Source organism: Leptonotus elevatus, chromosome 2, assembly GCF_054856555.1.
Source record: "Leptonotus elevatus isolate MCC_2025b chromosome 2, RoL_Lele_1.0, whole genome shotgun sequence".
NCBI classification, from domain to species: Eukaryota; Metazoa; Chordata; class Actinopteri; order Syngnathiformes; family Syngnathidae; genus Leptonotus; species Leptonotus elevatus.
In genome coordinates this window covers 30,597,593-30,612,595 of record NC_141240.1, presented here as the reverse complement: position 1 = coordinate 30,612,595, position 15,003 = coordinate 30,597,593, and the positions used below count along the sequence as shown (strand labels likewise).

The window sequence follows — 15,003 nt, the reverse complement described above, 5'->3', positions numbered from 1 at the left end:
GTTTTACTGGATTTTGCCTGATTTTGCAAGGCCCACAGAATATTGTGTTCTATTGCTATAAAAACATGGAACCTACCAAAAAAAAGATTAGAGTATTTTCTTTCATCAAGAAAAATATATATTTTTCTATCTGTTTCCGTTTTGCAGCAATTAGCAATAGAATATAGCTAAATTTCATCATTATTCAGAAATCTATTTAGAACAGTGAGTAAAAGAGCTTTTTTTTCAAAATGGACCTGGTTGATCTCTTTTGCTCTGCTGCCACCTGCTGGCCGTTTGTGTAATAACTACCATTTCTTCAACCGTTCTTTGCAGTTGAGAGGCTGCATCAAAGCCTGCTGTATGCTCTAGCATAAAAAACAACAACCCATAAACAACGTATAAATATGTCTTTGGGGCACTTAAAACATTTAAAATAGAACGTATTTATACGTTTTGGGGGGCAAATGAGTCAGGAGCAAAACAATTGAAATTGTATCGCCAAAGTAGTGTAAATCCAACCTTACACACGACTAAACATGACTGGATGCATCATATTGATCCATCGCTGACACTGTTGTCATTCCTCTTCCAGGAAGCCTTCAATAATGTGGTGAACTACTTTGGAGAGAGCGCCAAGACAACTCCACCGTCGGTGTTCTTCCCCGTGTTTGTGCGCTTTATCAAGGCCTACAAGGTGACAGCACACACAAGTAGCATCTGTCTTAACCCCCCCCCCCCCCTGCACTCACACAATGCAGATTTCAGGAAGTTCCCCGGACAGACGGGGCAGAATTTTGTCCGCCCCGGTGCCACAGGACGTGGCGCTCAGTCTGAGGCCAAATAACAGGAAAGGCCAGCTGGGTCTGAGTGTTGAGCTGCAGCTGCGGTGTTTAGACTGCTTCTTCCCTCTCGTCCACGCCTCCCCTGCAGTCGTGCACGGCTTTGCGCTGCCCCACCACACAGCACACTTCCTGAGATTGTTCTCACTCCAGATTTACGGCATCTGCTTACGGAAATGTGCAGCACAAGGACTTGTGTGTACAGGGGTCTGATCAAGCAATCGTCTTTTCTTGTCTTCAATTAAGAGGGAAGATCCATAATGTTTGGGCCTCTTTGAATTCCACTTTTTGCTTTGTGCCACCGTGCGTTATACAGGGGCCAAAATAAAGAAAGAAATAATAGTTCATTAAAATTACTAAAAGAGCGTACAGTGTACAGTATTTTCAAAAACATGATTTTAAAATACTTGGAAAGACTTCAATCGTAGTCATGGGAAAAGAGCATAGTTTTAAAAGCATTTACATTTTATTTGTATGTTTTGAATCTTCATTCATTTATATTATTCACACAGTGTGAATCACACTAATAAAGGGTACCAGCAATTTGGAGGTATTATACACAAATACAGACAGCCCCCCCCCCCACCGCTGTTTTTTTAAGGATTATTTATTTATTTATTTGAGGGGGTTGTATTAAACACGGGACTGTACAGAATTAAGACTGTCCAAAAATAAAATTGAAAACATTTTCGTTTACTAAAGAACTATCTGAAACTACATTTTATGTTTATAAAAGTAGCTAAAATAACTGTATTTGTAGAAAAAGTCTCCTTTGGTTTATACTGTCAGTTTATTTCATACATGAGTTGAATTTTCAGGGTTGATTTAAATGTTTTTATTTCGGGATGACTACGGTTTATGTAAAAGAAGTAAATAAACCAATACGTGTCAAAACTAAAACTAAAATTAAGCATTTTCCCCAAAAATACAAAACAAACCCGCTCTAAAAATGATTAGATAAATTAAAACTATCCATCTATCCATTTTCTGAACAGCTTATCTTACGGGGGAAAAAAACATCAGTCAAAATTAACCTGACCAGACATTGACGAAAGGATGTTAGCCATAATCTTCGGAAGCGTATTGCATTCACTTGAAAAAAAAAGTCCTGTTTTTCTGACAAATTTTTGGAGGGAGCTTTGTTTTTTTGAGTATTTTTTTCTGTTTTATTGAATTTTTTTTCCCCTGTTTTTTTAAATATTTTTTTTCTGTTTAAAAAAATATTTTCTTCTGTTTTTCTGAATATTTGTTTTCGGTTTTTCTGAGTAATTTTTCCATGTTTTATAAAATTTTAGTTTTTCTGAATATTTTTTTTCTGTTTTTTGGAGTATTTTTTTTAAGGGGTTTTCCCTCAGAGATTAGAGAACAAACCACAATACAGTATACACATTCATTCCTTTATTGAGAGCCAGTAAGTAAACATGACCATCTTATTGCATATGGAGGTATGCGGGAAAGTGTCCTCTTCCGCTATTAGCGAATCACTTGGAGTAGTTCAGAGGTAAAAAAATAATAATAATAATAAAAAAATATTTTTAATTTCTGTTTTTTTGAATAATTTATTTCCCTGTTTTTCTGAATAATCTCCCCCCCCTGAGTATTTTTTCCTCCTGTTTTTCTGAATTTTTTTTTTCAGCTTGTTTTTCTGAATTTTTTTTTTGACAGAAAAACATTCAGTAGAACAGAAAAAAAAATCTGAAAAACAGAAAATAAAAATAAAAATACTCAAAAAAACAAAACTCCCCCCAAAAAAAGTATCAGAAAAACAGGAGTTGTTCTGTTTTTTTTCAAGTGAATCAAATACGCTTCCGTAATAATCCTTTATGGCAACCGGCAAAGTTTACCCACTCTATGAAAGGGTTTCATTTTGGAAAGTCACAAAACAGTACAAAAGACTATATACATATACTGTATAAAGAAACATACCCCAAGAATACAATCGTACAGAATAATAGCCATGTGAACATAACAATTTTAAGATGAACAAAAACAGCTAAACCGATTTTCAAATAGATGTTTGAGTGAGAAAGGAAAAGGACATAAAAACAAAATAGTACAGATATTAGTTGTCCTGCGATGACACCAGTTAAGAAACGTGTAGTGTAGGAAAGGAAGCACTTTTTCACCTCGCCTTGACCCAATAACAATTTTCCACAAAGGTTAGGTAAGGCAACATGATAAAATTTCAAAGATTTGACTTTCCGAAGAGGTGCTTTGTTTATTTCCTGTTCCAAATAAAGCCCCACGACTGCATTGACTTTTATTTGACTTTCTTGTTGCTGATAGCTGATTTTTTTTCCTCATCTCATCAGGATGCCGTGGGGGACAACGAACAAAGGAAAAAGCAGGAGCAAGCCATGAGAGAAAAGTTACTGGCTCAAGAGGCTAAACAGCATGACCCGAAGGTGCGCTGCTAAACGAAGCATTGCGCCGTGTCCAAAAAGGCAGACGGAAACACTCCAAACGCTTTCTGCCGGCTGTGTTTCAGGTTCAGGCCCAAAAGAAGCGGCACCAGCAACAAGAGCTGATCGCAGAGCTGCGCAAGCGGCAGGCCAAAGACCACCGGCCCGTGTACGAGGGCAAAGACGGCACCATTGAGGACATCATCACAGGTGGGCCAGACTGCACCCCTCCGAGGTCCCGTCGCCGGCCCGGGACGACCGTGGTCATTCACTGTTCGGCTCCTTTGAAATGCACCTTGTGCTATGTGGTGCACTCGCCCTCACATCTGGAATCCAACGCGTAGCGGGTATTCCGTGACGTGCCCGTCTGGCAAAGTTGTCACTTGTGCAACCACGCAGTTTGAGAAGTGGGAGAGGTCAACTGCTGAGGAATTTACTCAATTGGTTTACCTAATAGGACTGATGAGTGTTGCATTCAACATTGAAATGTAGAAACCATATCATGTGAACGCCTCACTTTCACTTTAAGAATATCAAGGAGCGTCCTATATGATAGGCTCCAAACTCATCCTTATTTTGCAATATGTTAGTATTCATGCTGATTGGTTACAAGACCTCAGGACTTTTTTTTTTTTCATGTGCAAGCTAGTAACAAAAATAGGGGAAATAAGGTAATCGGGTAGGGACAGAAATCTGCAGATGTCGTTTTTTGTTATAAGCAAAAACAGGAAGCAAAACAATAACTGCTACTAGCCAAGCTATTCCATTACAGAGAAGCTTCTTTGTGTGCTTTTGTGTTCTTCACACTTTATTTAAAAAAAAAGAAAAAGAAGTTGCCCACATTGAATAGACACTCCCATTAGGCACATCTTCACAATGAGCTACAAACAAAAGCATTGTCAGAAATGATGTCGTTTTTTATTTTTATAGCCAATTCTGATACTTTAGTGGCTTCATTGAGCTACATCAGAGTCATAAGAAAATATTATACACAGCTCTCAGGATGATTTACCAAAATGGCGTCAATACAACTCTTGAATTAAAGATTGTGCAGGTATACTGAATGTTATGGACATTGAGTGTTAAATTGCAGAACATAAAGCAAATATAAAAAGTCTACACACCCTATCAGGATTTCCTGATAAAGATAAATCCTTTCGAAGCGCTTTCCACCATTATTGTGTTTATTTTAGAGGGGTTAATAAAGATAAACAGCTGAGATATTGTGGTTGCACAAGTGTGCACACCCTAACTACTGTGCTAGCTCTGGTAGCACATTAAAAGCATTAGCCTGGCCCCAACTTTTATAAATGGGATGTGGCAGTGTTCAGAATTAACCAATTGCATTTAAACTCACGTAAAATGGGAGTCGGCACACAACTGCCGTCCATTAACCCAAAATAAAGTCCAGGTTGTTTCATAGTATTTATTCAACCATCTTGAGTTTTGTGGCATCAGATGGATCCCGTTGTTTAAAGCCTAAACAATCATTTGGAATTCATTACGATTGAGATTAAGATTGGCATTAAGATACCATAGAACACAGTGAAAACAGTCATCAAGTGGAGAGAATTTGGCACAACAAGAATTAGACGTCCGAAAATGGACGAAAAAACAATACGGAAGCCTTAGCTTATTAAGAAATAAATCCAAGCCCTGATATTTTTCCTTTAAGATGATTAAAACTTGAACCACTTGTGGATAAATATGTTAGGAAACCAATGAAACATTTCTTGAGCCATTGTTTGACACAACACTGCTCATCACTAAGGCAAGCCTTAGTCAAGGTGAAGGGAATGAAGGGAATTATGAACAGTTCCAAATAGCAAAGTTAGCACAAAACCTTCAGGCTTCTGTTAAAAAGCAAAAATAAATAAATACATATTTTTAAAGCCTACTAGAACATCTGTGTGCATGTTTGTGCAGAATTCTATTTAACATGAGTTTGCACGTGATCGGTTCATTCTGAACACTGCCACATCCCTATATAAGAGGGTGTGCACACTTGTGCAACCACATATTTTTAGCTGTTTATTCCAGTTATTTTTCAGTTGTGTTATACAAGTTGTTAATGGTGGGAAAAGTTTTGAAATGATTATCTTGCTCTCATTTTTTTTACATTACAAAGAATTAACAATAGAGCAGGGGTGTGTAGACTTTTTTTTTTTTTTTAAACCACTACAGATGTAAACTCTTCACAGGATGTTGAAGCGGAGCCTCAGGGTTAACGCGTACACTAACTGTTGTTTTCTTTTAATCAATGCTTGAAATGTAAACAAGTGACGCTGGAATTAATAACCAACGTTTCACTTCACTGAAGGAAACGTTTTGCAACCTCCATCCAGCCAATACACAGCTGTCATGACCGTCTCCTTAATGCCGTGTGAATGTGTTCCAGTATTTGGCCCTCCCCGCTGATAAAGAAATGTTCTCTCTCCCCCCTCCCCCTCCCCCCTCAGTACTGAAGAGCGTGCCTTTCACAGCCCGCACGGCTAAACGCGGCTCACGGTTCTTCTGTGAAGCCAACCTCTGCGACGACGCCAACTGCTAGCCCCTCCCCCTTTAACGCCAAGGTTGTCCAGGTGTCTCTCGTATGCAAACCCCCAACCCCCCCCATCTCCACTTTGCATGCAGCATGATCCCCATCACTCCATCCCACAGCCAGTGTGCACTAACTTGGGCCGTCATTTTGTTTGTGTTTGACATGAAAGACTCTTTTATCTGGTGATGAGAGTCAGCCAAACCTCTTTAGGGAGCGTCAACATGTACAAAAATATGCTGATACGCTACAAGTACAGGCAAAGATAACACTTCCCCTCAGGAAGTACTGAGTGGAAGCTTCCCGCATTGGAACGTAAATGGCTGTGCGTTACGTTAACATCATGAAGAGGTTTGGCTAGGTTTTACCCACAATGCTTTGTTCCATGAGACTAACTAACATGTTTGGTGCTGGGTTTTCCCGCTAATGTGACTCCTCCTTCCTCAACCACCCATTGTTTGTCGTCTCCCCTTCCAGCCGAAAAGAAGATTTTTGACAGTATTTCCTAAGCAAGGGTAAGAAAGGTGTAGCCAGGCTGAAAGCTGTCCCGCCCGACCGCCCGCCCGCGTGTGCCGCTGTCAGCTGCTTCAGCCTTCGTGCAAACAATCAACCTCTTATTACATAACACACACAAACAAATATATTAAGACAGTATATGACACAGAAATGGCCATTTTCAGAATCACTGCACCCCCATACCGTTCTCCATCATCATCCTCATTCACTCCTTTTATGTTGCATGTCGTCCAGCGTTCAGTCAACTCTCTGTCGTCAAACCACGTTTTGTCCCGTGTTAATTGTTGCCCGCGGTGTGCTGTCTGGTCAACAGGCTCTTAATGGCACAACATACAGATTTGACCACTGGACACAACATTAGGTACACCTGAACGTTTTAATGAGATTCTTTTCTTTCTTTTTTCTCAGAGAGCTCAGTATTGTTCATTCGGTGATCTTACCGATTCGACATGTGGTCATCATTGCTCTCTTTTTTTTTTTTTTCTATGTGCGCATATGTGAGTGTATGCTCATTAATTCACCTAAAACCTATTAAAAATCCCACACCATTCACCTAAACCAAATACTTTAGAATCCAGCTAGAGTCGTGAAGTTGTCAGGAGACCCGAGGAAGGATCAAAGAAAAGAAAGGAAAGTGAAATCCAGCACCGACCAGACCTTACCTACTACCCACCGGTTTACCAACCAAAATCTTTCACCAACCTCAGAAACATTTAAATTACAATAAATTAGGGAGACCTCAAGAGACTAAATGAAAGACTGAGGAAAGGAAGGAAGGACAGACGAAGCAGAGTGAGATCCACAGACAGAAGAAGCAGATTGTGTTTGAATTTCGGTAGATGCTGGTGTGGTGGATCTGGCATTTTTCCTTTTTTTAATGTATTATTTTATATTATATTTGATATGATATTGTTATACTTTTTTTTACTTTCACAAAAATAATATTTTTAGCTATTGGGTTATCAATAGTGTATAAATTGCATTAGTGTACAGTATCATTATATTGAGACGTGTTTCTAATAGTATAAAAAAAATAGTTTGTTCAATTGAAAAAAAAAATAGTGTTTTTCAAGGCGGCATATGTGCCATCATGTTGGTGCGAATGGGTGTCCACAAAAAATATCAGAACATCTAATTACAGAAAGTAATATCTGAATTGTGTTGTGCCTAATCAAGAGCCTGTTGACCGTTGTACTCTAAATGCAATCATGATTCTCACCGTTTTGACTTTTTGCTTCGGTTCAATTCCTAAAAGCTTTGCATTTCGACAGACATCACACACGGTCCGTTGACATCCAAGGCTTTGGGAATTTGCCGTTATTCACGCGTGCAGCAAACAATCCACAAACAATAGCCTATATGTGAATGTTATTTCTCTGTTGTATATTTGGACCCGTGTGTCGTCTAACATTTGTCCGCCCGCCCCTCCCTCTCTTCATGCCTACTCACAGATCTGAGAAACCAGCCCTACCTGCGAGCTGATGCCTTGATCCGGAACGGTTGGAAGAGACCCTAAACCACTTACACCCCCCCCCCCCTTCCTTTGCTATAAACCCTCCTGGCCATGTGGCCAACGGTCCGTCTCGACCCTGGGGCTGCACATCACAAAGACTGAAAAGAAAAGGGGGGTGTCAGGACACAGGCCTTGTTTTAGCTGGGTAATTTATTTATTTATGAAGGCCTTTTTACAGCCACTTTAATTGAAGTGAAGCACAAAGGATCATTCACTTCTTGACTTTCCTCGCTCTGTTTGAGTCGGCCAGTGAGAGGAAGCAGAACACAGCAGCGGAATCTTGCTAACAGCACACCAACATGGACGTCAAGGCAACAGTTGGGATATTTTTTTTTTGCTTATAAAAATAGCAAGTGCTTACTACAGCGATATTGCATGAGACATTCGGGGGTTTCCCTCACTGGAAGCCATGTCACGTCAGTTCTTATTGGCTATCGTATGCATATATCTGGACCAATGTAAAACCAAAAAACAAGTTTCATGTTTTGCTTCATATGTGCCTTTGGTGGAAACAGTGTTATGTCTTAATATTTGTATCGTATTTTACACCTTTTAAGAATGTATTTCTACTGCCTTGTATTATAATAGTAGCCTTATGATACTGAATCAATATGCAAAAGTGCATCGATCAGACGCGTGCCTTGTCTGAACTTGACGACACTTTCTGCCACACCAAGTGACACTTTAGAAGAGACGCGTGTATGAAGAAGATTGCTGGTGGACTGCTGTTAGCCAGCGTGCTGACGGACGAAGGATGTTTTCATTTTTTTCCTAATCTCAGTGGAGATGGAGTGACCATTTTTACACTAATTCCTATGACAATACATAAAGATGACTTCCTATTAATTCATGTACAATCAAATTGAGACATTTACTAGAAAAAATTATCTTTACTGTGTAATAAAAAATTATGTAAAACCTGTGTGTGTGTTTTTAAAAGATTATTTTTGTATGAATGGTTCTTTGTCATTCGATAGAAGCACATTTGTTTGTCTTGCCTGTCACTACTACATAGAAAACAATATTTTGGTGACATTGGATAATTTCCCACCCCACACACATCAGTAAACTGGCAATAGCCGGATTGATAATTGTGAATCACTCAAGGGAGTTTTCCACAATATTAATCTGGGACTGCTCCACAATGATTTGTTCGGGAAAAGTCCACGTCTAACTAACTGTTGTTTGACCAATCACGGCAACGGATTTTTAAAAAAGCATGAAACGCACAAAGCATCTCTCGCTGTTCAACATTCAACAAGGAAACGGTGAGTAATTCTGCAAGAACATAAATAATTGCACCGTACATGTTAGGTTTGTTCCTTTTAAAAAAAAAAACATTTTTTATTGACAATTTAATACAAACAAAAGGTTTGTTTCCCATGGCCTCTGTGCTTTCTGGTTTCGTCACAGTTGCATATCCCGCCCCCAAACACAACCGCTTTGTGATTGGTGTTTCCCATGGCCTCTGTGCTTTCTGGTTTCGTCACAGTTGCATATCCCGCCCCCAAACACAACCGCTTTGTGATTGGTCCGTACAAAAAGTGTACGGATCTGACACTGATCTGAATATATGACTAGATAGCCGATAGGCCAAGACTTTTGAAGCCGCGAGGCCGCCATAATGCTCCTGCCAAGAAACGTTTCTCAGCATGCAATCCTATACATTTACAGTATCGAAATTGGAGAACATTTGAAACAGTACTTAGTAGCAGTAGTAGTTGAAACAGCATAATTTATGATGTTTTAAATATGTTAAAGATAAACAAGAGGACTTAAGACATTTCACAACTTGCCTTAAATACATGTATAAATGATATGCTTAATTATGTTTATAGGAGGAAACTTATATATTTTGTATTTAAGAATTATAACTATAATTCAGCAAAAGATGCCTCTGCCAAATCTAATATAAGGAACTGAACAATAAAAGAAAAAGGGGGTCTTCAAAGCAGTACATACCATCCACTTGTTAATTAATTTATTTATTTTTTACTTGTTAAAAAAAAACAGTGACCACCCCCTTGCCCCTATACTAATCTGTACCGTACGTATACCGTATAGTTTATACAGGAGTCTGCTCGCGAGATGGGAGGAGCAAGATGGATGCTCTGTGACTTCAATGGCTTGCACGGGCGCGTGTGGGCTATCGGCTATCTATCCAGTCATATACTGCACTGTATTCAGATCAGTGGGATCGGTACAAAATGTATTCTCAGGAATTTGTGGAACTCACAAATACCGCGAGAATTAATCTTGCAGAGCAAGGTTAATCTTTCAGGGCAGTGGTTGGGAATTACTGTCACTGCCCTAGCCCCGCCACCATCCCTGGCTTCAAATGACAGACATGAGCCACTGTACATTTCTACTATAAAAATCCATTTAATTTCTTATATCAAAAAGAAATAGAATCATAAAAACAATCAGAACCACACAAATCCATGTGGGTTTTTGCCAGCAAATACATTTCTCCAACTGAATGATGATTGTTCTAATTAACGTGGTCAGATGTTAAAAAAGAAAACACTGTTAAAACGTGGAGGGGTAAACCCACTTTCCTCTGAATGTACTGTCTGTGTGTGGGCGTATGTGTGTGTGTGTGTGTGTGTGTGTGTGTATGAGTGAATGTGAGCACCATGCAGTTATATGGCAGGTTAGGGCCCACAAGCTCAGTTAAAGCAGAACGGCTAACAGTGCGACACAGCGAGAAGAACATTCTTGAGACAAACAGATGGTTAGCATTAGCAGCAAGGCGAAGGCTTTAACAAAGGAATGCTTATCAGGAAGCTTATCAGTCTCCGTCCTGGGAATGTACTTAACTGTGAGAATTAACCTAAATCACACAACCATGTAATTACACATAATGAAAAGAAATAGTCTCCCATAAAAGGTACGTACCATCCAATGATAACCCTGGCATTTCCTCAAAGTACAGTTGCGGTCAACAAAGAAGGAATAAAAGCTAAATTCAACAATTCTCTTCTAATTATTTGTCAGTCTTTTTTTTTTTTTTTTTAAAGTTAAGATATGGTAAATCTGCTGTCACCTTCTAGAACATAATTAGCCTCCTACAGTAATCCAAGGCCACAGTGTCCATCCCAGATGTCTCATTCTGGAACGTTACAATCTTCATCATCATCATCATCATCATCATCATCATCATCATCATCATCACTCACTCACACGCTCATACGCTGTAAAGGACTTGGAAATTGTTATAAAGTACAGACTGCTATTTGTTACTGATGTTCCTGGGTATACTTTCAAGACACTTTGTTAATAGGTTTGCGTGTATATATATCATCTATATGCAAATATATATAACTTTTGTCTGTGCAAGGAGGCAAAAGACAATCACTTGAATGTAGCAAGACCTCCGCGGGTACATGTTGAGTTCAGCTGGAAAAACAAAAACATCTCATTGCGGGACCTGAAAGTGACACGGGACGCCCATTCATCCACAACACAAGGACTCAATTGGGTGGAAATGTTTTCTGAAATGGAACAATATTATTTTCTTTGCTTGGTTTTGCAATTCATATAAAAATAATGAAAAACAAATATTCCACTTGCAATTTGTATCGCTTTCGTTTACTTTTGCACGGAGGTAGTGGCTAAATGCATGAGAGAGAAGGGAGAGCTGCGGGGAGGTGAGCAAAAAATGTCAAATAAAAGAGTAAATGTCTATAAAATGGTTCCTTTTGCGTCACCAGATGATCTTTTGTTGTTGTTGTCAAAGAACAAAATATAATACTGCAATCACTTAAAAAAGTAGTCCTTCATTTTATACATTTTATACAGTATTCCCGATTTTGTACGCTGTTTTTCTTTTCAGGTGGGAAAGGCATAAGATGAGGGAGCTTTTGGGCTCAGCACTGGCTGGGCAGGGCGATTGCCGGCACAGTTCAAGGATGTTTCGAGGCTCTACGCCAGGGGGTCGCTCATGCTCTCGTCGCCCTGGGAAAGGAGCTCCTTCTTTTCGTCGGTGCTGGCCAGGGAGTTGTTGCTGTTGTGGGCGCCCATGTAGAGGCTGGCGTACACGGGGTTGGTGAAGTTGGTGGGCTGCGGAGCGCAGACAAGACCATTTAAGGCAAATGGGCATAGAGGTCAATCCTACAGTGGATATAAAAAGTCAACACACCCCTGGTAAGATCAAAACGTGCTCAGCCACATGATTTCAGTTGTTTGTTTTTACTTCCCCTCACGAAAATTGCACAGATTAAAGGTCAAATAAGTGGAAAAAGTTTATTTGAAATGAGTGGAGCCCATTATTTTTTTTTTTATCAAAAAAAAAAGAAATCTGGCAATTTAACAGGGGTGTGTAGACTTTTTATATGCACTGTGTATATAGGTAGGCCACTTGAGTAGCAGCTAAACTAATTTAGGCCAGACAGAAAAGAAGAAAGAACCTGCATAGATCCCTATAACCACTAGGGGGCACTAAGAGCAATTAATAGAGCATGAAGTCATACTTTTTATTTTTTTTTAAAGTAGCATTGAGGAAGAACAGAGTACCAAAAAAAATAATGTTTGAGTTAAGGTTTCTAATTTAGTGCTTTGGCACACTTTTCCATAGTTTTAATAACTTATTAAACTTGATATTAGTCTATTTTAAGACCATTTTTGTAATACTCTTTCAAATACCTCTGTTCAGTTACATCATTATTTAAGCACTGTAATTGTTTGAAATTGATTGTTGATTTTATTCAACACAGTTTCATACATTTGAACTTTTATTTTTATCCAAGTGATTTAATTATTGTTGCTGCTGTCATAGTGGGACTATAACTGTTGCAGATTTATGGCTGTCGTACCCATTGTTCTCTCGTCCCTCCCCTGGTTGCTCAAACCCTATCGTCTAGTTTTCTCTCTGTTGTGAAATGACACACTCTAAACACAGTTGGGTCAAAAATGGACCGATCCTTTACTTGGGTCAATTTGACCCAACTTTGAGTCAAGAAATTGGTCTTTTAGTGTAAAACAACTCATAAATATTGGTCAGATCCTTTACTTGGGTAAAAAAATAATTGGGTCATTTTGTATAAAACAACCCAGGAATTTGGGTCAAATTGACTCAAAGTGGATCGGTCCATTTTTGATCCATAATTGGGTTACTTTTGAGACCCAACTGTTTTTAGAGTGCATAGTTGCTTCCATATTGTATTGGATATATTGCATTCTTCTTACTTTCTCCGGGTCCAAAGCAAAGTCTGAATCCAGTAGCTCCCCAGCGTCGTCGTCAGGGTCTCCCTCGTAGATTTTATAGGCAGGATTGCCGATCTCGACATTCATGGCGCCGTTCGTCATTCTGTGGTGCTGGAAGCCCTTGGCACTGAAACAAACATAACGGATGATAAACAAACTGAATAAGCAACATATTCGTACAAAAAATATATAATAAAATCAAGCAGGAAGTAACATAATCCACAAAATTGAGACACAAAGTTGATCAAATGAGCTTCTTTTTTTTTGTCAAAAGGCCCAAGTGATTAACACTACAGCATTGGAGAGAATGCTGGGCAGTTTAGACGCCATTATTGTTCATTGAGAGACAGTGAGATACTTCACCAAGCAAGCACACAGCATAAACTTAACATGTACAACAGGGAACAGTATGGAGACAAAAAACAAACAAACACTCTCACTACAAGTCAACAGACTCTTAAGATGCATTTCAACTATTTCAAATTCCAGGATCTTTTGGTACTTTGCTCCTGTGGGCCCACTGCGTCGACCCATTTGCGCAACAGTAAATAGGCTGATGATACAGCACAAGTGACTGCACTACCACTGCACTGAGGTAGGTGGCAGTAGAAAGTACCATGATGTTGATACAAAGCAGCAAGGCAGGTTGCATTTTATTTACAATAAAATAATTATGTAGTACAAAATGAGCTTTTATCCTTGAATATCCCTGGGCCTTTTTCGAGTATTACTTGGCAGAGTCTTCTTATAAATTACCAAAAAGTTCCAGTTACCCAAACAGACAAGTTCCTCGCTCAACAGTAAAGTTCCTGTGGTTGAAATGCACCTTTAGGTTTCTTGGGAAGCAAAAGGCAGGCAAGGACAGACAAATTTATAACAGAATGTTGAGAGGGATGGATGGACGTCCAGCATGACCCATCGTGATATAAGGGAGGGAGTGAGGTTAACAAAGTCTGAACCAGTGAATGATGTAACCCTGTCAACTTTACAGGGTTACATCATTACAGTGTAAAGTTACCGCGAGCACCGAGAGTGAAATTTGCCCGGCCATAGAGACCTGGGAGAAAGGAAAGAGATGGTTGATGGAGATGGAAAGAAGAAAAGATTAAAAACGCAACAACAAAAATATTGACAAGGCCTACCCTCGCATTCTCCGCTTGTACCACAGGATGGCGCCAACCACCAGCAGTGCCAGTAGGAGCAGTAGAAGCACGGGGACCACCACTGAGGCCGTGCCTGAGAGAGAGCAATAAATGTCAGCAAATCCAGCCAAAGTGCAAGTTTTTATCAAGAAAAGACGAAGCGGTGCATGACTCACTTCCACTGGATGCGGAGGAATCCACGGAAGACGTCATTTCGCACCTGTAACCTCTCCATGCTTCGGGACACCTGGACACACAGTGAGACACAGCTACTTTGTTTGCGTGTGCATGTATGTGTGCTATTTTTGGTATAGTTTATACATAACAGAAGAAAGACATGTTTGGAGAGAGTGTCTTATCTTACTTGCACTGGGGCAATAGCGTACGAGTGTCAACTGTACATTGTCCATTGGAGCAGTAGTCCAAGCAGGTATAGCAGCTGGGTTGCGTCTGACCATTGGGGCAGCTACACACATACAAGTACACACACAAAGAGTCACTAAATAAATACGTTTTTGGCGGGGAAATCGAATTTACAAAGATAATAATTCTATTTTGATGAGGGGTGAAAATACAGTATGTTTCAGTCCAACAAGTTGGATATGTTGACTTTAAAAATAGGTACCGGCTCCGAACCATTTTTGGGCTTTAGTGCACCATCTAGTGGCCGAATAGCGGCTGTTAGACTTAGTATTCACTGTTTGTTTATTTTAAATTAAAGACAATACAGCGCATTGAGCTTCCCCAAAACACATGAAAGGAAGTTCTCATCTGAACTTCCAAAAAGCACATTGAGCAGTAATTACTCCAAAATATAACCTGCCATTCGGTTTTAGATGTTCATCACTTATCCAGTAGAGGGCAG

General features: G+C 39.5%; 2 protein-coding genes across 9 annotated transcripts in view; one reads left to right on the top strand and one right to left on the bottom strand.

Moving 5' to 3' along the window:
* Positions 1-8,713, top strand: part of fmnl3 (formin-like 3) — a 42,246-nt gene extending 33,533 nt beyond the window's left edge. For 2 of the 7 annotated variants that reach the window (XM_086068677.1, XM_086068673.1), the window contains 5 exons: positions 575-676; positions 3,134-3,226; positions 3,310-3,433; positions 5,683-5,796; positions 7,730-8,713. In XM_086068677.1, coding sequence (XP_085924803.1) covers positions 575-676; positions 3,134-3,226; positions 3,310-3,433; positions 5,683-5,774 — 411 coding nt within the window. In that variant the 3' untranslated portion in view covers positions 5,775-5,796; positions 7,730-8,713. Of the gene's footprint in view, positions 1-574; positions 677-3,133; positions 3,227-3,309; positions 3,434-5,682; positions 5,806-6,239; positions 6,278-7,729 lie in introns of all 7 variants that reach the window. The other 5 variants (XM_086068675.1, XM_086068672.1, XR_015094077.1 and 2 more) reach the window with 4 other exon arrangements.
* A 1,436-nt stretch (positions 8,714-10,149) lies between these two features.
* Positions 10,150-15,003, bottom strand: part of LOC147179560 (low-density lipoprotein receptor-related protein 1-like) — a 100,119-nt gene continuing 95,265 nt past the window's right edge. Inside the window, exons 85-90 of one of the 2 annotated variants that reach the window (XM_086068756.1) lie at positions 14,503-14,604; positions 14,315-14,385; positions 14,139-14,232; positions 14,015-14,053; positions 12,979-13,123; positions 10,150-11,853 (exon numbers count right to left, since the gene is read on the bottom strand). In XM_086068756.1, the coding sequence (XP_085924882.1) occupies positions 11,716-11,853; positions 12,979-13,123; positions 14,015-14,053; positions 14,139-14,232; positions 14,315-14,385; positions 14,503-14,604 (589 nt within the window). In that variant the 3' untranslated portion in view covers positions 10,150-11,715. The remainder of the gene's footprint in view (positions 11,854-12,978; positions 13,124-14,014; positions 14,054-14,138; positions 14,233-14,314; positions 14,386-14,502; positions 14,605-15,003) is intronic. The other variant, XM_086068757.1, reaches the window with a different exon arrangement.